Here is a 24,989-nt window from a genome sequence, read left to right on the forward strand (position 1 = left end):
CTCCTGATCATAATTATTTGAGACCTACTCTGGTCAGTCTAACCCTAACCCTGTCAGGAGTGATGCATGCCCTGGTGCCCGCTAACATCACACCTGATTGTCAGACCTACAGTACACCTTTCAGTACACCATCTCTACAAGGATTAAAGGACAACTTTAGCCATCTTTCATGGGCAGATGTGACTTAAGCCGACATCATAGTCACCTGGGCGGTGGAAGGCTTTACACCGCGGTGTAGTCTTTTCGAGTCTTTTTGAGTCATGAAACTACAACGTTACGTCATTCCTCGCGGTGGAGAGCTTTCCACAACGAGTCCCGACACATCTCTCTGTTTTTACTATCAGACAGACAGGCTCTACACCCCGTTCACTGATTGGTCGATCTAGACCAGTCAGTCACGGTGTACAGGACTCCACCGTGAGTGACTATGATGTCCTGCACTTATTTTCTGACTTGAGGTGGAAAGCTTTCCACCTCAAATTTGCGGTGGATAGCTCTCCACCGTACACTCTGATACGGGCTTTATGGGGGCTAGTAGTGTTACTGTAAATAGTAATAAAGACATCGCTGGCTTATTGTGTCTAAAAAGACATATTAGTCACTTGTACGCATGTAGTGGATTTTATGAAACCTTACTCTAGTATAGAATTGAATCCCCACAAAGTAGAGCGAATATGAATACAATATATTTATTAAACAAGGTAGAGCGAATATGAATACAATATATTTATTAAACAAGGTAGAGCGAATATGAATACAATATATTTATTAAACAAGGTAGAGCGAATATGAATACAATATATTTATTAAACAAGGTAGAGCGAATATGAATACAATATATTTATTAAACAAGGTAGAGCGAATATGAATACAATATATTTATTAAACAAGGTAGAGCGAATATGAATACAATATATTTATTAAACAAGGTAGAGCGAATATGAATACAATATATTTATTAAACAAGGTAGAGCGAATATGAATACAATATATTTATTAAAGGGCCTACACCATGCTTTTAAAACTATATTTTTTGTATAAATATATGCTCAAAATTGAGTCTTAGACAGGTTTTAACCCTCAACAAACACTCTGACCATTCTTTTTGTTTGTTCTAGCTCTACTATAATGAGGCTCTCCAGCTGCAATACCAAAACGGCCTCTGTTTGCTCAGGGGAGCATCTAGTGGGGTTTTCCAGAAAAAAAAGAAGTTTTTTGAAAAAAAAAAAGTTTTTGAAAAAAAACGTTTTGAAAAAGAAAAAAGTTTTTTTTGAAAAAAAAAGTTTTTGAAAAAAAAAGTTTTTGAAAAAAAAAGTTTTTGAAAAAAAAAAGTTTTGAAAAAAAAAATTGTGAAAACAATTTTTTTTTGAATTATTATTTTTTTTGACTCTGAAAAAAAAAACAGGAAACGCGTGTGACGTCACATGCGTCAACTCTCAGAACAGCACTGTTCTGAGAACCCGTGGAAAGCTTTTCATCTCTGTCTTCCCAAAACCAGAGAAAGACACAATGTACAGAAATAGGACTTTGTGATGATAGAAGGTGCCAGTGGGACCCCAAAAAAAGGTTTTAAAATAGAAAAAGTGAAAATTCATGGTGTAGGTCCTTTAAACAAGGTAGAGCGAATATGAATACAATATATTCATTAAACAAGGTAGAGCGAATATGAATACAATATATTTATTAAACAAGGTAGAGCGAATATGAATACAATATATTTATTAAACAAGGTAGAGCGAATATGAATACAATATATTTATTAAACAAGGTAGAGCGAATATGAATACAATATATTTATTAAACAAGGTAGAGCGAATATGAATACAATGTATTTATTAAACAAGGTAGAGCGAATATGAATACAATGTATTTATTAAACAAGGTAGAGCGAATATGAATACAATGTATTTATTAAACAAGGTAGAGCGAATATGAATACAATATATTTATTAAACAAGGTAGAGCGAATATGAATACAATGTATTTATTAAACAAGGTAGAGCGAATATGAATACAATATATTTATTAAACAAGGTAGAGCGAATATGAATACAATATATTTATTAAACAAGGTAGAGCGAATATGAATACAATATATTTATTAAACAAGGTAGAGCGAATATGAATACAATATATTTATTAAACAAGGTAGAGCGAATATGAATACAATATATTTATTAAACAAGGTAGAGCGAATATGAATACAATATATTTATTAAACAAGGTAGAGCGAATATGAATACAATATATTTATTAAACAAGGTAGAGCGAATATGAATACAATATATTTATTAAACAAGGTAGAGCGAATATGAATACAATGTATTTATTAAACAAGGTAGAGCGAATATGAATACAATGTATTTATTAAACAAAGTAGAGCGAATATGAATACAATGTATTTATTAAACAAGGTAGAGCGAATATGAATACAATGTATTTATTAAACAAGGTAGAGCGAATATGAATACAATGTATTTATTAAACAAGGTAGAGCGAATATGAATACAATATATTTATTAAACAAGGTAGAGCGAATATGAATACAATATATTTATTAAACAAGGTAGAGCGAATATGAATACAATATATTTATTAAACAAGGTAGAGCGAATATGAATACAATATATTTATTACACAACAAATGTGAGCTCTGGATGCAACACACATGCATATTGTTCCTCTAGACTGTCAGGCCAGTCTCTTCTTATAGGAGACAGTGTCACAAGAATAGCTGATGTCTAGTAGACAGTGTCTAAAGATACATTTCCTTGTGAAGAGTCTTCCATAAACATGGACTGGTGAGGTATTTTGTGGAAGGTAACTAATCTAAATAGAACATACAGTTTGGGAAATACACATTAGTACATATTGACACTCATATACATTTCCACTACACACATTTCTTCTTTGGCATTTATACCTTTATTGATAGAGATGGACAGTACAGCAGGCTGCAGGGACGTGCTGGCCATTGGGAAAAGCGGGACAACTCCTGAAAGGCCGGTCGATCCATTCCTGGCCGGTCCAGGCCGGCCATTAAAAAAATGGCCGGCCCACAAAGTAAATTTAACTCATGTAATTGGCCCACTGGCTTGTCTCTCATGATCTGAAATGGCCAATCTTTGAGTAGCAACAGCGCTGTAGAGAGAGATCTCTCTCTATAGCGCTGAGTAGCAGCAGTGCTATAGAGAGAGATCTCTCTCTATAGCACTGAGAGCAGCAGTGCTATAGAGAGAGATCTCTCTCTATAGCACTGAGTAGCAGCAGTGCTATAGAGAGAGATCTCTCTCTATAGCGCTGAGTAGCAGCAGTGCTATAGAGAGATCTCTCTCTATAGCGCTGAGTAGCAGCAGTGCTATAGAGAGAGATCTCTCTCTATAGCACTGAGTAGCAGCAGTGCTATAGAGAGAGATCTCTCTCTATAGCACTGAGTAGCAGCAGTGCTATAGAGAGAGATCTCTCTCTATAGCACTGAGTAGCAGCAGCACTATAGAGAGAGATCTCTCTCTATAGCACTGAGTAGCAGCAGTGCTATAGAGAGAGATCTCTCTCTATAGCACTGAGTAGCAGCAGTGCTATAGAGAGAGATCTCTCTCTATAGCACTGAGTAGCAGCAGCCCTATAGAGAGATCTCTCTCTATAGCGCTGAGTAGCAGCAGCACTATAGAGAGATCTCTCTCTATAGCACTGAGTAGCAGCAGCACTATAGAGAGATCTCTCTCTATAGCGCTGAGTAGCAGCAGTGCTATAGAGAGAGATCTCTCTCTATAGCACTGAGTAGCAGCAGTGCTATAGAGAGAGATCTCTCTCTATAGCACTGAGAGCAGCAGTGCTATAGAGAGAGATCTCTATAGCACTAGAAGTTAGCCATGAGCCTCCGTGACCGGAGCGATACGGCCGATTTGACTGTAGCACCAGTGTAACACAGTCCGACGGGAAACGGTATAACCGAACATTGGTTCCGGCCGTTTAAATGTTATCTTAAAACGTTCGTTTATACACTTCCCGTGCTTCCCTGACGAACTATAAGTACTCCAAAAACTCAGAAAATTCACGGGAAACCAGCGGTGCTATCCTTGATCGCGATCGCCAGGGCTCTAAAGTGTGTAGCATGCTAGCTAAAAGGCCTGGCCAAAATGTAAACAACAAGGCCCAAACCAAAAAAAAGATGGACGTCTTCTTCCTTCTTCTGTTAGTTGATCAGATAGTAGGAGACCACCACCTGGTGGTTTTCACAGGACATTGCACTCCAGATTACACACAGGCCCAGAGACAGCATTCACATATGATGATGATCAAGACATCTTACACATGTTCTATTGAAGCCCAAATCTAATGATAGGATATATATATATATAAATATACATGTTTTCCTTTGTAAGAGGGGTAGTGTGGCTTTCGATAGAAGCATAGATTTATATATGTAATTTAAGTACAAAATATGATTTTGGCCCCCATAAAAGGCAAAATTAAACAAAATGGCTGGCACCAGTTTTGTAGATTTTTAATCAAGGATGGCATTCAGTGAGTTAATTGAATACTTGTGGTTCAAGAACAGGACATCAAGAGCTGAACACACGTGAACACACATGAACATCACATATGAATATACACTTGAACGTATACACTAGGACAGAGGTTTTCAAACACTTTGGTCTCAGGGAACCCCTGTAAACAACATTTTCATCCACAGCACCCCTGAATTACAGTGTTACTTTACAGCACCTTATGTTTATGTAAAATAATGTAAAATTTCCCCTAAGATACAGTACCGTCACAAGGAAAACTTCAGATAAGTGAGGGGTGAGGGTGAGGGGTGAGGAGGGGAGGGGTGAAGAGGAGAGGGGGTGAAGGGTGTGGGGGGGGGGGGGGGGGTGAGGGCGACAGGAGGGGGGAGGGGGGGAGGAGGTGACTGTGTGTCTGTGTTAGTATACAGTATACATGCTTTCTTTTATTTCTGTGCATCTGGAGTGGCGGGGGGAGGGGGGTGGGAGGGAGGTGGGGGGGGGTTGGGAGGGGAGGGGGTAAGGGTGAGGTGAGGGGGGTTGGAGGGAAGAGGGGTGGAAGGGGTTAGGGGGTGATTGTGTATCTGTGTTTGTACATGATTCCTTGCATTTCTGTGCATCAGGGGGGGGGGGGGGGTTAAGTGTGGGGAGGGGGGGGGTGCGGAAGGGGGGGGGGTTCGGAATGGGGCTTCAGAAGGGGGGTGTTAGAAGTGGGGGTGACTGTGTGTCTGTGTTTTGGCATAATACTGTGTATTTCTGTGCATCTGTGCTTCCGGGTCAAAATGACCCGAACAGCACTTAAGGTTCAAAAAATATGAGGGGGGTGTAGCATGGGTGTAGTGCAAAAATATTTTTTTTACATGTTCATCTCAGAAGAATCTTTAAGGCCAGTGAGTTTCAGGTGGAAACAATTTAAACTTCTCCCTTTTTTTCCCAAATGAAAATGTAAAACGGGTCAAAATGACCCGAACAGCACTTAAGGGTTAAACATTTGCCAAATTGTCAAATAGAAATTGTGAAAATAGCCGATCTACATTCTCACAACTCTTCGCAAAGCGAGGCGTTGTGATGGGGGGTGGGGGGGGGGGGGGTTGAGCACTGCAGTCTCAGTCAGATGTATAAAGGTGTATACTTAATTAATGATGGTCCGTGCAGGTGTTGACCTTTAAAGAGATCAACTGGCAGAGTCTCCGCATCGAGGCGGACGCCATAGAGAGCGACGACGCCGACCTGGGGAGCACGCCGCTCCGCCTCATCACCAACCAGGGACGCATCCGTATCGCGCTGAAACGCAGGGTAAGTAACACTACGCCTCATCACCAACCAGGGACGCATCGCGCTGAAACGCAGGGTAAGTAACACTACGTCTCATCACCAACCAGGGACGCATCGAGCTGAAACGCAGGGTAAGTAACACTACGTCTCATCACCAACCAGGGACGCATCGAGCTGAAACGCAGGGTAAGTAACACTACGCCTCATCACCAACCAGGGACGCATCGCGCTGAAACGCAGGGTAAGTAACACTACGTCTCATCACCAACCAGGGACGCATCGAGCTGAAACGCAGGGTAAGTAACACTACGCCTCATCACCAACCAGGGACGCATCCGTATCGCGCTGAAACGCAGGGTAAGTAACACTACGTCTCATCACCAACCAGGGACGCATCGCGCTGAAACGCAGGGTAAGTAACACTACGTCTCATCACCAACCAGGGACGCATCGAGCTGAAACGCAGGGTAAGTAACACTACGCCTCATCACCAACCAGGGACACATCGTGCTGAAACGCAGGGTAAGTAACACTACGTCTCATCACCAACCGGGGACACATCCGTATCGCCCTAAAACGCAGGGTAAGACTGGTCATTATTATATGTGAGCTGCTGCGTGCTGATTGGCTCATGTTGCTGCGTGCTGATTGGCAGGATGAACAGGCTTTTAAAAGCATATATATTTGTATTTATTTACATAATAATTAACTAGCTATCTTTACGTGGATGTCAAATGTGGTCTGGAAAAACATATTTTAGTCTGGAAAAGTATTTAAACAATGTACCTGAGTAGGAAACTCTGAGATGCTACAGAAGACTGGAGATCTCAATCTCCTACAACCAACATAATATCACTAATGATGAAGTCTCCTACAACCAACATAATATCACTAATGATGAAGTCTCCTACAACCAACATAATATCACTAATGATGAAGTCTCCTACAACCAACATAATATCACTAATGATGAAGTCTGACGAAGCCATGGGTATAATTAGTGTTAATTAGTGTAACGTTCTCATTAGTGGCTGTGTTTAAGTATATATAAGTATAACTAGTGTTTATGTGTTGTAGGTGAACTGTAACATTATAAGTGTGTATCATGTAAACACTTGATGATAGAAACAGGCGTTTTTCAAAAAAGACTTTTGAATATTTGAAGATTTTTCAAAAAATATCAGATCTACAAGCTTGTAAGCTGGGGTATCTGCTATAATTAGTGTTAATGTGTTCCAGCTAAAGGACTGTAACATTATAATAATTATATTAATAATGTATTCCAGGTTAAAGACTGTAACATTATAATAATTAGTGTTAATAATGTATTCCAGGTAAAGGACTGTAACATTATAATAATTAGTGTTAATAATGTATTCCAGGTTAAAGACTGTAACATTATAATAATTAGTGTTAATAATGTATTCCAGGTAAAGGACTGTAACATTATAATAATTAGTGTTAATAATATATTCCAGGTTAAAGACTGTAACATTATAATAATTAGTGTTAATAATGTATTCCAGGTTAAAGACTGTAACATTATAATAATTATATTAATAATGTATTCCAGGTTAAAGACTGTAACATTATAATAATTAGTGTTAATAATGTATTCCAGGTTAAAGACTGTAACATTATAATAATTAGTCTTAATAATGTGTTTCAGGTTAAAGACTGTAACATTATAATAATTATATTAATAATGTATTCCAGGTTAAAGACTGTAACATTATAATAATTAGTGTTAATAATGTGTTTCAGGTTAAAGACTGTAACATTATAATAATTAGTGTTAATGATGTGTTTCAGGTTAAAGACTGTAACATTATAACAATTATATTAATAATGTATTCCAGGTTAAAGACTGTAACATTATAATAAGTAGTCTTAATAATGTATTCCAGGTTAAAGACTGTAACATTATAATAATTAGTCTTAATAATGTGTTTCAGGTTAAAGACTGTAACATTATAATAATTATATTAATAATGTATTCCAGGTTAAAGACTGTAACATTATAATAATTAGTCTTAATAATGTGTTTCAGGTTAAAGACTGTAACATTATAATAATTATATTAATAATGTATTCCAGGTTAAAGACTGTAACATTATAATAATTATATTAATAATGTATTCCAGGTTAAAGACTGTAACATTATAATAATTATATTAATAATGTATTCCAGGTTAAAGACTGTAACATTATAATAATTAGTGTTAATAATGTGTTTCAGGTTAAAGACTGTAACATTATAATAATTATATTAATAATGTGTTTCAGGTTAAAGACTGTAACATTATAATAATTATATTAATAATGTATTCCAGGTTAAAGACTGTAACATTATAATAATTAGTCTTAATAATGTGTTTCAGGTTAAAGACTGTAACATTATAATAATTATATTAATAATGTGTTTCAGGTTAAAGACTGTAACATTATAATAATTATATTAATAATGTATTCCAGGTTAAAGACTGTAACATTATAATAATTATATTAATAATGTATTCCAGGTAAAGGACTGTAACATTATAATAATTAGTCTTAATAATGTGTTTCAGGTTAAAGACTGTAACATTATAATAATTATATTAATAATGTATTCCAGGTTAAAGACTGTAACATTATAATAATTATATTAATAATGTATTCCAGGTTAAAGACTGTAACATTATAATAATTAGTCTTAATAATGTGTTTCAGGTTAAAGACTGTAACATTATAATAATTATATTAATAATGTGTTTCAGGTTAAAGACTGTAACATTATAATAATTATATTAATAATGTATTCCAGGTTAAAGACTGTAACATTATAATAATTATATTAATAATGTATTCCAGGTAAAGGACTGTAACATTATAATAATTAGTCTTAATAATGTGTTTCAGGTTAAAGACTGTAACATTATAATAATTAGTCTTAATAATGTGTTTCAGGTTAAAGACTGTAACATTATAATAATTATATTAATAATGTATTCCAGGTTAAAGACTGTAACATTATAATAAGTAGTCTTAATAATGTGTTTCAGGTTAAAGACTGTAACATTATAATAATTAGTCTTAATAATGTGTTTCAGGTTAAAGACTGTAACATTATAATAATTAGTGTTAATAATGTATTCCAGGTTAAAGACTGTAACATTATAATAATTAGTGTTAATAATGTATTCCAGGTAAAGGACTGTAACATTATAATAATTAGTGTTAATAATGTATTCCAGGTAAAGGACTGTAATGTCCTGGCCTCCAAGCTGCTGTTCATCCTAGACGACCTCCTGTGGGTCCTGGTTAAAGACTGTAACATTATAATAATTAGTGTTAATAATGTATTCCAGGTAAAGGACTGTAACGTGTTGGCCTCCAAGCTGCTGTTCATCCTAGATGACCTCCTGTGGGTCCTCACAGACTCTCAGCTCAAAGCCATCATTCACTACGCCAAGAGTCTGAGTGAAGGCATGGAGAAGTCTGCTCAGCAGAGGAAGAGCATGGACCATGACTCCCTGCAGGTAAGACTCATTGAAGAGCATGGACCATGACTCCCTGCAGGTAGGACTCCCTGCAGGTAGGACCATGACTCCCTGCAGGTAGGACCATGACTCCCTGCAGGTAGGACCATGACTCCCTGCAGGTAGGACCATGACTCCCTGCAGGTAAGAGCATGGACCATGACTCCCTGCAGGTAGGACCATAACTCCCTGCAGGTAAGAGCATGGACCATGACTCCCTGCAGGTAAGAGCATGGACCATGACTCCCTGCAGGTAGGACTCACTGTAGAGCATGGACCATGACTCCCTGCAGGTAGGACCATGACTCCCTGCAGTGTGCCCAGAGTCACATGACAGGGGTCTCACAGCACATTGGACCATTAGGACTATGACACGCACAGACTGGCCTCAACCTGTGTTGGCTCTTGGCCAACTCTACACCGTCTCCTCCAGGGGAAAGAGAGCCAGCGCTATAAAGGTTTTCATTGTGATAATGACTAAGGCTTTACGCATTACTGACAACATTGTTTATAGCAAACTCCTTTAATTAGCCAAAGACCATCATTCAAATAGCCTTGTTTACATTAAAAATGTTGCTCTGATGTTACTACTTCTGTGGAGACACTTCACAGGCTATCATTCTATTTAGCCTACAGTACATCACAGACTGTGCATTTGCTCCTATCTGGATGCATACATTATATATCTATTATATATGTATAATATCTGATGCATACATTATATATCTATTATATATGTATAATATCTGATGCATACATTATATATCTATTATATATGTATAATGCATACATTATATATCTATTATATATGTATGATGCATACATTATATATCTATTATATATGTATAATATCTGATGCATACATTATATATCTATTATATATGTATAATACATTATATATCTATTAAATATGTATAATATCTGATGCATACATTATATATCTATTATATATGTATAATATCTGCATGCATACATTATATATCTATTATATATGTATAATATCTGCATGCATACATTATATATCTATCTATTATATATGTATAATACATTATATATCTATTATATATGTATAATATCTGCATGCATACATTATATATCTATTATATATGTATAATACATTATATATCTATTATATATGTATAATATCTGCATGCATACATTATATATCTATTATATATGTATAATATCTGCATGCATACATTATATATCTATCTATTATATATGTATAATACATTATATATCTATTATATATGTATAATACATTATATATCTATTATATATGTATAATATCTGCATGCATACATTATATATCTATCTATTATATATGTATAATACATTATATATCTATTATATATGTATAATACATTATATATCTATTATATATGTATAATACATTATATATCTATTATATATGTATAATATCTGATGCATACATTATATATCTATTATATATGTATAATACATTATATATCTATTATATATGTATAATATCTGATGCATACATTATATATCTATTATATATGTATAATATCTGCATGCATACATTATATATCTATTATATATGTATAATATCTGCATGCATACATTATATATCTATTATATATGTATAATATCTGCATGCATACATTATATATCTATTATATATGTATAATGCATACATTATATATCTATTATATATGTATAATATCTGCATGCATACATTATATATCTATCTATTATATATGTATAATACATTATATATCTATTATATATGTATAATATCTGCATGCATACATTATATATCTATTATATATGTATAATACATTATATATCTATTATATATGTATAATATCTGCATGCATACATTATATATCTATCTATTATATATGTATAATACATTATATATCTATTATATATGTATAATACATTATATATCTATTATATATGTATAATATCTGATGCATACATTATATATCTATTATATATGTATAATACATTATATATCTATTATATATGTATAATATCTGATGCATACATTATATATCTATTATATATGTATAATACATTATATATCTATTATATATGTATAATATCTGATGCATACATTATATATCTATTATATATGTATAATATCTGCATGCATACATTATATATCTATCTATTATATATGTATAATACATTATATATCTATTATATATGTATAATACATTATATATCTATTATATATGTATAATACATTATATATCTATTATATATGTATAATATCTGATGCATACATTATATATCTATTATATATGTATAATACATTATATATCTATTATATATGTATAATATCTGATGCATACATTATATATCTATTATATATGTATAATACATTATATATCTATTATATATGTATAATATCTGATGCATACATTATATATCTATTATATATGTATAATACATTATATATCTATTATATATGTATAATATCTGATGCATACATTATATATCTATTATATATGTATAATATCTGCATGCATACATTATATATCTATCTATTATATATGTATAATACATTATATATCTATTATATATGTATAATACATTATATATCTATTATATATGTATAATACATTATATATCTATTATATATGTATAATATCTGATGCATACATTATATATCTATTATATATGTATAATACATTATATATCTATTATATATGTATAATATCTGGATCCAGTGACAAATGACAGATCTTTGCCCTTTCCCCCCTGAAAACAACACACATTATGTTCATAATTACTGCTTTACTGTCAATGTCAGCTTTTCTTTTCTTTTTTTCATCACTTGTTTATCCTGTTTATCTTCTGATTGGATGAAAACGGTATCCTAACTAACGAGGTGGTGTTGTGTTGCAGACGTCTCCCCCCTCCCCCGGCCTCCACACGCTGTGGTCTGACTCCGCCCCCAGCGGCCCCGGCGGTAACCCTAGCAACCTAAGTCAGTACTTTGACCAGTACGACGTCAAGGAGTCTTCATACCACACCTTCATCTCCCGCCTGGACCTGCACATCTGCAACGACAGCTCCTCAACGGTGGACACAGGTTAGAACATCTGTAATGTCCTCCTCTATGGACACATGTTAGAACATCTGTAATGTCCTCCTCTATGGACACATGTTAGAACATCTGTAATGTCCTCCTCTATGGACACATGTTAGAACATCTGTAATGTCCTCCTCTATGGACACATGTTAGAACATCTGTAATGATGCAGGGGCTCCCAAACTTTATTGTCTCAGGTCACCCCATATATATCTTTTTAATACATTATAATTTTCACTCCCAGCACCTTATATTTATAGAATATCGTCGTTGTCGGGTGGAAACCTTGTATGACCAAAACCGTTCGTTTTGTATTCATCATCTATAAAATGTACTAAACTAGTGAAAACAGCAGATCTACAAGCACTGCTTGTAGATCTGCTGTTTTCACTAGTTGTGTGCGACGGTCTTGTATGATGGGCAAAAGACGTACACATTTGAAACTTGGAGATACGAGGTTTCTGCCCGACAGTGACGATATTTTAGTGATTAGTTTGCGAGGAAAATGTTGAGATACCAGCCATTTTGGTTAGAACTGACTGAAAATAACTTTGTACTTGTAGTTTAAAATGATACTGAATATTTTTTCAAGTGTCAAATAAATTCCAAATATTATCAAATGATCTGACGGCTGGGGTGCCGCGTCACCCTGCTCTATGGACAGACAGGTTATTTAACTTATTCTCAAATAGGGATGAGGCCGAATATTCGGCACCGAAAATTTTCGGCCGAAAATGGCTAAAAATGCATTTTCGGTTTTCGGCCGTATAGTTTTTAAAACCGAATAGTATAGCACCGAATAGTGTGAAGAACAGGGGTCCAGTATAATCTCTCAAAAAGCAGCCGCATCTCAGCTCTGCTCTCACACTCTCTCTCTCCCCCCTCCCTCACTCACTCACTCACTCACTCCGTCTCGCATTCACTTCACTTCACTAGTAGTCTGCGCAGCTGCCGGCTAACGAGTGTAGCCTATGTATGTCATTGCGACCTGTCGCTCGTTGTGTAAGCTTAGCTCCGTGCCAGGCAGCGTGCCTCCGTCAAGCTCGTTAAAGTGTTCATTGAGCAGGAGCAGAGCCTCCGCGATTTTGATTGACAAAGATAGCAGTTAGTAGAATGCTGTTTGTCAATTCTTTGTTGCTACAGAGCATAGCAATAATCAGTGCTAAGGGCTAACAACAACCATGCATAAGGATGTCTCTGTCACTGGTGTTAGTTGTGTGAAGCTTGTCAGAGTGTTTGTCAGCGAGCGTCTCGGTTTGGCTGCTGAGTTCATGTTCAACCTTCCAGAGAGAGATGGAGACACACAGTGTGTGTGTGTGTGTGTGTGTGTGTGTGTGTGTGTGTGTGTGTGTGTGTGTGTGTGTGTGTGTGTGTGTGTGTGTGTGTGTGCGTGCGTGCGTGCGTGGGGGGGGGGGGGGGGGGGGGGGGCTATAGGCACATGGCTAGTAAAAAAGATGTGAGATGTAGGGTCCTGTCTGGACTCTGGAGTTAGATGGATAGATGAGGGACAGACGGTAGGAAGAGTGGGCACTAAGGAGGAGTGGGCACCTTGATATCAAGTTCTAATATTTCTATAACTGCTAAAAAAAACTATACAATCATTTGGGCATAAAGAATAAGTTCAATGATAAATGTAGGGCTGATAATGACATACGTGATATGGCATGTTCAAATCATGTAATCAAAAAGTTAATTTTGAGCCCTGATAATGGTGATTATTATTATAGTTTTGTATGGTTTTGACATAATCATGTTTGCCATAATAAGGTAGCTTTACAACAAATGGTACAAAAATGGTAATAAAAATACATTATGCGCATAATATATATTAATAATATTCGGCTATTCGGTATTCGGTTTTCGGCGGAATGTTTCCACTATTCGGTATTCGGTTTCGGCCAAGAATTTTGTATTCGGCACATCCCTATTCTCAAACCTTTTAAAGTCAGAGTTTCCCTGGAGTTTGTCTTGTCCACACATCGACGGAGGGTTTGTGGTTTTACACAAGAGCTGCTTCAGCGCGGCCACCAAGTACACTGCTGGAGTCACAGTATCCTGCTAAGTGTGACTGTTAATGACGTCCTCATGTCAACTGTGTTGTTGTATCACAATTAGGACTTTGGGTCAAAGACGATTTAAAATGTAAGCTGTGGTTTAGTTTAACTTTAGAATGCTGTGTTGTGTCCTCTCCTCCTAGATTAACTTTAGAATGATGTGGTGTGTCCTCTCCTCCTATAGATTAACGTTAGAATGCTGTGGTGTGTCCTCTCCTCCTAGATTAACTTTAGAATGATGTGGTGTGTCCTCTCCTCCTATAGATTAACGTTAGAATGCTGTGGTGTGTCCTCTCCTCATAGATTAACTTTAGAATGCTGTGGTGTGTCCTCTCCTCCTAGATTAACTTTAGAATGATGTGGTGTGTCCTCTCCTCCTAGATTAACTTTAGAATGCTGTGGTGTGTCCTCTCCTCCTAGATTAACTTTAGAATGATGTGGTGTGTCCTCTCCTCCTAGATTAACTTTAGAATGATGTGGTGTGTCCTCTCCTCCTAGATTAACCTTAGAATGATGTGTTGTGTCCTCTCCTCCTATAGATTAACTTTAGAATGATGTGGTGTGTCCTCTCCTCCTATAGATTAACTTTAGAATGATGTGGTGTGTCCTCTCCTCCTATAGATTAACTTTAGAATGCTGTGGTGTGTCCTCTCCTCCTAGATTAACTTTAGAATGTTGTGGTGTGTCCTCTCCTCCTAGATTAACTTTAGAATGATGTGGTGTGTCCTCTCCTCCTATAGATTAACTTTAGAATGATGTGTTGTGTCCTCTCCTATAGATTAACTTTAGAATGCTGTGGTGTGTCCTCTCCTCCTAGATTAACTTTAGAATGATGTGGTGTGTCCTCTCCTCCTAGATTAACTTTAGAATGATGTGTTGTGTCCTCTCCTCCTAGATTAACTTTAGAATGATGTGGTGTGTCCTCTCCTCCTAGATTAACTTTAGAATGATGTGGTGTGTCCTCTCCTCCTAGATTAACTTTAGAATGATGTGTTGTGTCCTCTCCTCCTAGATTAACTTTAGAATGATGTGGTGTGTCCTCTCCTCCTAGATTAACTTTAGAATGATGTGTTGTGTCCTCTCCTCCTATAGATTAACTTTAGAATGCTGTGGTGTGTCCTCTCCTCCTATAGATTAACTTTAGAATGATGTGTCCTCTCCTCCTAGATTAACTTTAGAATGATGTGGTGTGTCCTCTCCTCCTAGATTAACTTTAGAATGATGTGGTGTGTCCTCCTCTCCTCCTAGATTAACTTTAGAATGATGTGGTGTGTCCTCTCCTCCTAGATTAACTTTAGAATGATGTGGTGTGTCCTCTTCTCCTAGATTAACTTTAGAATGATGTGGTGTGTCCTCTCCTCCTAGATTAACTTTAGAATGATGTGGTGTGTCCTCTCCTCCTATCGATTAACTTTAGAATGATGTGGTGTGTCCTCTCCTCTTAGATTAACTTTAGAATGATGTGGTGTGTCCTCTCCTCCTAGATTAACTTTAGAATGATGTGGTGTGTCCTCTCCTCCTATAGATTAACTTTAGAATGATGTGGTGTGTCCTCTCCTCCTAGATTCCCCTCCCCCTCCGGGCTCCCAGGGTGCCATGCAGCTGACCTTCAGGAAGCTGGGCTTCGACTACTACCCAACTCACAGACCTGGTGAGACCCCAACCCTACCCTATCCTACCCTACCCCCTATACCCTAACCCTAACCCTACCCTAACCCTATCACTACCCAACACACAGACCTGGTGAGACCCCAACCCTTACCCTACCCTATCCTACCCTAACCCCTAACCCTACCACTACCCAACACACAGACCTGGTGAGACCCCTGTCTAAACCTCATTGATTGTCAACGACTAGAAGTTTGCGGCCCTTCGGGCCGCAAAAGTCTAGAGTTCAGGCCGCTGTGCGGCCCTCACCGCCATGTTGCGGCAGTGTGGTGTGTGTACTGGCCAAATATGTTTTTTTTTGAGAATTTTTTTTTTTGAGAAAATACAATTTTGAGAAAAAAAGAATTTGAGAAAAAAAAAATTGAGAAAAATTTTTTTTGAGAAAAAAACATTTTTTTGAGAAAAAAAATCTTTTGAGAAAAAAAAATTTTTGAGAAAAAAAAATGTTTTGAGAAAAAAAATTCTGAGAAAAAAAAGATTTTGAGAAAAAAAAACTTGAAAAAAGAAAAGTTTTTTTGAGAAAAAAATTTTTTTGAAAAAAAAAATAAAATAAAAAAATTGGGAAAAAAAATTTTTTGAAAAAAAAAAATGGTGATGCGATGACGTGGTGTATACGGATGTTACTGCGATTGAGGTGAAAGAGAAAAGTGGAAAGTTGTGAGCTAACTATTAGCTATTTTTGTGTGTGTGTGTGTTTGTGTGTGTGTGTGTGTGTGTGTTCTGGCTACGCCCCCCTCGGTTGAAATTGGATCCGCCGGTCCCATAGCTGGGAATACGAGCCAATCACCGGTCACCATGGCAACGGGGGGCCAATGATAGAGTTATGGGCGGTATTATTCCCTACGTTCTCCCTACATCTGATCTAGCTATGAGTTGAAGTGGAGGCGAAATGGGCGTGAATGGGCTTGGAAGTGGGATGCGGCTCTAAGAGGAATGTAATAGTAGACTAGAAGGTCGGCCGGCAAGGCCGCTTCCCCTCTAGGTCGTCGCGTTGCTTCTATAGGAGTAAATATTCGTCGAAAACAAATCCCTGAGGTACAGGGTGGCCACGATCTGATGGTTTTTTTGAGAAAAAAAAGTTTTTTGAGGAAAAAAAGTTTTTTGAGAAAAAAAAAAATTTTTGAGAAAAAAAAATTTTTGAGAAAAAAAAGTTTTTGAGAAAAAAAAATTTCTCAAAAAAAAAATTTTAGAGAAAAAAAAAATTTTGAGAACATTTTTTTGAGAAAAAAAAATTGAGAAAAAAATAAATTTGAGAAAAAAAAATTGAGAAAAAAAAAATTCTCAAAAAAAAGTTTTTAGAGCTATTAGCTATTTTGTGTGTGTGTGTGTGTGTGTGTGTGTGTGTGTGTGTGTGTGTGTGTGTGTGTGTTCTGGCTACGCCCCCCTCGGTTGAAATTGGATCTGCCGGTCCCATAGCTGGGAATACGAGCCAATGGACGGCGGTCACCATGGCAACGGGGGGCCAATGATAGAGTTATGGGCGGTTTTATTCCCTACGCTCTCCCTACATGGTATTATTAAGTGTGCCTGCTATGCAATAGCAAAACACTTATTGTAATCCGCCATACTTAAGTCATTAAGTCTTTCGCCACGAATTTCTGCACGTAATAACTGCCGCACAATTTACGCCACCGCCGCAATATATACATCAAAACGTGCGGCTCGGCCGGGAATGGTGTGCTATTACTTTTCTTTCCGATCCGCGTTACCATTGCGACGTAATTCGCAAAAAACTACGCCAAAAAACCCCATTGACTTAGAATGGGGGAAACTTCGGCACGTAATAACTGCCGCACGATTTACGCCACCCCCGCAATATATACATCAAAATGTGCGGCTCGGCCGGGAATGGTGTGCTATTACTTTTCTTTCCGATCCGCTTTCCGATTGCGATGTAATTCGCAAAAAACAACGCCCAAAAACTCCATTGACTTTGAATGGGGGACTCCGAAAAAAACCCAGAAACTTTGGCGCCACATAACTCTGCCATACTTTTGCCTAGCAACGTCATTTAAAATGTAAAATGCTCACACAACTTTGGTCTTTTTCCGACCAATAGGGATGAGCTGTAATTGATTAAGCCTCGCCCCCTCTTTAACAGGAAGTGCCCTTCACCAAACAGGAAGTGCCTCTATAACTCATGAACCGTTTGTCGTACAGACTTGCGGCTGGTGTCATACCTTTTCTTTTTTTCTCAATTTTTTTTTCTCAAATTTTTTTTTCTCAATTTTTTTTTCTCAAATTTTTTTTTCTCAAAATTTTTTTTTCTCAAATTTTTTTTCTCAAATTTTTTTTTCTCAAATTTTTTTTTTCTCAAATTTTTTTTCTCAATTTTTTTTTTCTCAAAATTTTTTTTTCTCAAATTTTTTTTTCTCAAATTTTTTTTCTCAAATTTTTTTCTCAAAAATTTTTTTTTCTCAAAAAATGTTTTTTCTCAACATTTTTTTCTCAATTTTTTTTTTCTCAAAAAATTTTTTTCTCAATTTTTTTTTTCTCAAAATTTTTTTTTTCTCAATTTTTTTTTCTCAAAATTGTTTTCTCAAAATTATTTTTTTCTCAACATTTTTTTTTTCTCACATTTTTTTTTCTCAAGATTTTTTTTCTCACAATTTTTTTTTCAAAATTTCTTTTTCTCAAAAAAGTTTTTTTCTCAAATTTTTTTTCTCACAAAACAATTTTTTCTCAAAAAACTGTCGTTAAAGTGCGACCCGTGATAACGGCCAAAAATGCTCCAAAACGCCACTAATTAGTCGAAATGGCTGACTTCCTGTTTGGTTTCTGATTGGCTGCTGGCCTTGTGACGTGGGTAGAGCTGCGAGGGCCTGGTCATCGCTGCTTGCAGCTTTAATTCATTAATCGTCCATGACCTTAATTGGGGCCTATTTCGCCAAACAGGAAGTGCCCCTCACCAAACAGGAAGTGACCCTTGATCTCGTGAACCGTTTGTCATACAGACACGCGGGTTGCGTCAAATGAAATAACGCTAATGCTAACACCAACCGCTACACAAGGTTGCACAGACTTAGCGAGCTGCAGGCACACTTAAAATTTCTTAGAAATTTTCTCTTCTAGTTCCCTACGTACTCCCTACATCTGATCTAGCTATGAGTTGAAGTGGAGGCAAAATGGGCGTGAATGGGCTTGGAAGTGGGATGCGGCTCTAAGAGGAATGTAATAGTAGATGGGGAATCCAAGCTAATAGAGACTGCCTGTTTTTCTCTTGTTGGAAAGTTAGCATGCTGAAATAGAAGCCGTTATTCTGGCATGAATTAAACTTTTTTTTTAAATCTTGTTTGAAATGTCCAAACTGCTTACAGATGAGACAGAGTGAGTAGACATGTTTCTGAAGTGTCCACAGAGTGAGTAGACAGGTTTCTGAACTGTCCACAGCCCTCCTCTTGTAACTGTTAGTGTACTTTAAGTGAGGATGGACCAGTTGTATGAAGATCAGACTGTGGTCAGTGGAGATGAGGCCACTTGAGCCCTGAGCTTGTAGATCTGCTATGTGTTAACGTTCCTGTGAAGGTTCTTATATAATGATGAGGAGCCTGAGCTTGTAGATCTGCTATGTGTTAACGTTCCTGTGAAGGTTCTTATATGGTGATGAGGTGCCTGAGCTTGTAGATCTGCTATGTGTTAACGTTCCTGTGAAGGTTCTTATATGGTGATGAGGTGCCTGAGCTTGTAGATCTGCTATGTGTTAACGTTCCTATGAAGGATCTTCTTATCTAATGATGAGGTGTCTGAGCTTGTAGATCTGCTATGTGTTAACGTTCCTGTGAAGGTTCTTATATGGTGATGAGGTGCCTGAGCTTGTAGATCTGCTATGTGTTAACGTTCCTGTGAAGGATCTTCTTATATAATGATGAGGTGTCTGAAATGGAAGACGGTTGGTTTAATGTGGTTAAGTGGCGTCTCTCTCTCTCTCTCTCGCCCCCAGGCTCTTACACACCACTCAGAACTCACTACTCAGAACTCATAACTCAGAACTCACAGGGAACTGGGCTGCTGTAGAAGCCAGGGACGTGCTGGGCCCCTGATTCAGCCCGGGAAAAAGAGTTGTTGAGGCCCTCATTGTGCGCTATAGAGAGAGATCTCTCTATAGCGCTGCCGCTGCTCAAAGATTTGCCATTTCAGATCATGACAAGTGACAAGCCAGTGGGCCAATTATTTTACATGAGTTATATTTTGTCTTTGTCAGGTGGAAACCTTGTATGTCCAAAACCGTTTGTTTTGTATTTATCATTTTAAAAATGATCTAAACTAGTGAAAATAGCCGATCTACAAGCACGTTGTGTGCTTGTAGATCTGCTGTTTTCACTACTTTTGTGCGACGGCCTTGTAATGTATGATGAAGCAGGGCTTTGCTTTGCGAAAAAAATTACAAATTTGAAACTTGGAGATACAAGGTTTCAGCCTGATTTACTTTGTTGTCTGCCCAGCCCCCAAAATGGAACAAAGGCCGACGTTTTATTGTTATTTTTTTCCTAATGGTCGGCCTGGACCGGCCGGGAATGAACCGGCCGTTCGGGAGTTGTCCCGTTTTTCCCAATGGCCAGCACCAATGTTCCCTCTAATTTTTTTTCGGTCTGAGCAAACACTCCAACCTTCTGAGCACAACTTGAGCACTGATGAGCAAATATGTTGAGTGCACGAGTGTATACTGCATCAGTGCGTCAAGTCATGTCAAGTTATGGCTTATTCAAATTTAATTACAGAATAAGTAATAGCGGTTCGACTACTGTTAATAAACTGTAGGCTACTATAGGACAGTTACATTTAAAACAGACTGATTTCCCCCCTTGGGATAATAAATCTATCTATCTTATACAGTATATACATGCATGTTGACAACATGTTGTGTAAATTCAATACAAACAATGGGCCTAAATATGAGTCAAAATAACAATTTTGACTCATATTTTTGACTCAAGACGAGCAGACGGAGTATGGGAGTCTCTGATCTTTACTTCCAAACAATTCAAGTTACACAGGCAGGTTCACCCCTCCCTCAAGTAACCTCGTATCTCCGCCCATACCACCCAACCAGTGTCCATTCTGAGGTGAGATACCTCCACCTAGTGTCCACCACACAGGCCCCCCCCGAACGCTCAGAATTGGCATTACATGGAACACATTAAACATTTTACCAACCCCCCAAAACAATACTACACCCCGTGTCAATAGTCCTTTTTAGGAGGTCTGACCACCCGGCCAAAACGACTGTATTTCACAGGCAACGTGGAAAGTTCAGGGGTCAGGGCAGGGGGGCGTCCCCGCCGCCGACGCGGAAGGGTAGGGGCCTCCATGGATGGAGAACATGGGACAGGGGCAGACTTGGGTGGCCGGCCGCGACGTGGGGGCTGAGCCAGCTCCACCGGCTCGTCTGGGATCACGTGAGCAGGCTTGAGCCGATCGACTGATATCTGCTCCTTATTCCCCCCCATGTCCACCACAAAAGTCTTTGGGCCTGCCTCCAGGACCCGGAAGGGCCCATCGTAGGGAGCCTGCAGCGGAGAGCGGTGAGCATCATGGCGGATGAATACATAGCTGGCAGCCATCAGGTCCTTCGGAATATAAGACTGGGGAAGGCAGTGATGTGTGGGAACTGGGGCAAAAGCTCTCGCTGCATCCTGGAAGGCGGACCGGTGAGATGTAGTGGCCCACGGTGTCGAGGGACCCGGGAGGAACTCCCCAGGGACCCTCAGTGGTTGACCAAAAACGAGCTCCGCTGAAGAGGCCTGCAGGTCTTCTTTCGGGGCCGAACGCAGTCCCAACAGGACCCACGGCAGACGGTCGATCCAATTGCTGTCAGTGAGAGTGGCCCGGAGAGCAGCCTTCATAGAACGGTGAAAACGCTCACACATCCCATTGGCCTTTGGGTTATAGGCTGTGGTACGGTGGAGTTTCACCCCAAGTCTCTCAGCCACAACGCTCCACAGCTCAGAAGTAAACTGAGATCCCCGGTCCGAAGTCAGGTCCAATGGAGTGCCGAACCGGGTCACCCAGCTGGAGATGAACGCCCTGGCCACCTCTGCAGTCGTTGTAGAAGAAAGGGGAACAACCTCCGGCCACCTGCTGGTCCTGTCCACCATGGTGAGGAGGTGCGTGAAACCTTGGGACGGGGGCAGCGGGCCAACCAGGTCCACATGGACATGGTCAAACCGCCTCTCAGGAATGCGAAACGGCTCCAGGGGGGCCTTAGTGTGACGGTGTATCTTGGCCCGCTGACACGCCACGCAGGAGGCCGCCCAGGCCCTGACGTCCTTCCTAAGGCCTGGCCAGACGAACTTTGCCCCCACCAGCTTCACCGACGCTTTTACCCCTGGGTGTGAAAGAGTGTGTATGGCATCAAACACCCGGCGGCGCCAGTCAGTTGGAACCATGGGGCGTGGCTGGCCAGTGGAGACATCGCAGAGGAGTGTGGCGCCGCTGTCGTGAAATGCCACATCCTCCAGCAGTAGTCCGGTCACAGCTGTCCTGAACGCCTGAAGGTCTGGGTCAGTGAGCTGGTCAGTGGCCATAGCTGCATAATCAATGCCCAAGTGCACAGGGCTGATGTGTGCCCGGGAGAGGCAGTCCGCCACTTGATTGTCTTTGCCTGCCACATGCCGAATGTCCGTAGTGAACTCCGATATAGCGGAAAGTTGACGCTGTTGACGCCCTGACCACGGCTCTGTGGTCTTGGCCATGGCAAAAGTCAAGGGCTTGTGGTCAACAAACGCAGTGAACTCCCGACCCTCCAGCAGGAATCTGAAATGACGTGTAGCAAGGAAAAGGGCCAGGAGCTCCCTGTCGAATGTGCTGTACTTCCTCTCTGTGTCACGAAGCTTCTTACTGAAAAAAGCTAGAGGCTGCCAGGCACCAGACACCCACTGCTCACACACCGCCCCTACTGCATAATCGGAGGCATCGGTCGTGAGAGCTATGGGAGCAGCAGGAGACGGGTGCGCCAGCATAGCGGCGCTGGCCAGAGCAGCCTTGGAGCCCTCGAAAGCCTTGATCCGCTCCGGGGACCAGTCCACGCCGTCGTTGTCTTTCTTCCCCTTTAGCGCCTCGTACAGGGGGCTCATCAAATGAGCCGCATGGGGTATGAACCGATTATAGAAATTAATCATGCCCAGGAACTCCTGGAGAGGCTTGATGGTGGGGGGGTGGGGGAAATCAGCAATCGCCTCCACCTTGGCGGGTAGAGGAACAGCCCCCTGAGGAGAGACATGGTGGCCTAAGAAATCAATGGCCGGCAGGCCAAACTGACATTTGGCCGGGTTCACAATAAGTCCATGCTCGTTGAGCCGCTGGAACAGCTGTCGTAGATGTCCCCGATGCTCTACTGCAGATGTGCTGGCCACTAGGATGTCATCGAGATAAACGAACAAGAATGACATGCCACGCAGCACAGAGTCCATAAGCCGCTGGAAAGTCTGCGCTGCACCTTTAAGACCAAATGGCATCCGCAAGAACTCAAACAGTCCAAACGGGGTGATGACAGCAGTCTTGGGCACATCGGGCGGGTGGACCGGCACCTGGTGGTAACCCCGCACCAAATCTATCTTAGAGAAGATGGTGGCCCCCGACAGGTGGACAGAGAAATCCTGGATATGCGGAACCGGGTACCGGTCAGGTGTAGTGATGTTATTTAGTCGACGGAAGTCGCCACACGGGCGCCACTTCCCATCCGCCTTGGGGACCATGTGGAGAGGAGATGCCCAGGGACTTTTGGATCGGCGCACAATGCCGAGCCGCTCCATTGTGGCGAACTCCTCCCTGGCTATTGCCAGCTTAGCAGCGTCCAAGCGGCGCGATCGTGCGAAAACTGGTGGCCCCACAGTGGGGATATAATGTTCCACGCCATGCTTGGCGACAGCGGCAGAGAAGGTGGGGACTGTCAGAGCCGGGAACTCGGCAAGTAGGCGCTGGTACAAATCCCCTGTGGCGAGCATATTGGCCAGGGCAGGCGGCCCGGGCCCCCCCAGTGTGCACGGGTATGTGCCAAATGACACAGAGTCAATGAGCCGCCGGTTTGCAACGTCAACTAACAGTCTATGAGCACACAAAAAATCAGCCCCCAGTATTGGCACGGACACAGAAGCAACAATAAAGTCCCAGCTAAACTGATGCCCATTGAAACACACAGTCACAACCCTAGTACAAAACGTACGGATGGCAGTCCCATTAGCCGCATCCAGCGGTGGTCCATGTGCGTTTCCCAACGTGTCCGCGGCAGATGCAGGCAGGATGCTCCTCTGCGCGCCCGAATCCACCAGCAGGCGCCGACCCGAAAACGTGTCCTCAATAAACAGCAGCTCATTGATAACGCCAGCGCTCATAGCCGCTAACGAGCGCCGGCTCTGGCGTTTCCCTGGTTACCAAAACAGCATGGTGGAACACAGCGCTTCGCCTTGGTGCCAAAACGGCGATGATAAAAACACAGTCCGCTGTCATCATCCCTCCGCGTCTGTTCCCTGCGCTCCGACACAGCAGCCACCGCTGGATCCGAAACAGCAGCCGCAACGTACTGGCGAGAGGCCAGCAGTATCCTGTCCGCTTCCTCCGCTAATCCACGGAAATCCTTGGTGCGCACGAGAGGAGAGGTGGCCAAAACCGTGCGCACTGGAGTCGGGAGTTGCCGCAGGAACAGTTGTATAAAGAGAAACGTAGTGTCACCTGAACCCAAAAGTGCCAGCATGTTCTCCATTAGTTCAGTAGGTTTACTGTCTCCCAATCCGTTGAGTGACAGCAGGCGATCTGCGCGCTCCTCATCGGATAGCTGGAACAGACGCAGCAGCTGCTCTTTCAGAGCGTTGTATTTTCCGTCTGCTGGCGGCTCCCTCAGGAAACCCATGACGCGGCGGGTGGTTGAGGAATCCAACGCGGCGACGACATGGTAATACTT

General features: G+C 40.0%; 1 protein-coding gene across 1 annotated transcript in view; it reads left to right on the plus strand.

The window, feature by feature from the left end:
• Positions 1-24,989, plus strand: part of bltp3a (bridge-like lipid transfer protein family member 3A) — a gene marked incomplete at both ends in the record, with an annotated part of 104,196 nt that overhangs the window by 27,980 nt on the left and 51,227 nt on the right. The window contains 4 exons of the mRNA XM_080733926.1: positions 5,664-5,804; positions 9,020-9,304; positions 12,185-12,371; positions 15,990-16,076. Of these exons, the coding sequence (XP_080590052.1) occupies positions 5,664-5,804; positions 9,020-9,304; positions 12,185-12,371; positions 15,990-16,076 (700 nt within the window). The remainder of the gene's footprint in view (positions 1-5,663; positions 5,805-9,019; positions 9,305-12,184; positions 12,372-15,989; positions 16,077-24,989) is intronic.

This window comes from Nannobrachium achirus (assembly GCF_963921795.1).
Source record: "Nannobrachium achirus genome assembly, chromosome: 9".
Taxonomy (NCBI): Eukaryota; Metazoa; Chordata; class Actinopteri; order Myctophiformes; family Myctophidae; genus Nannobrachium; species Nannobrachium achirus.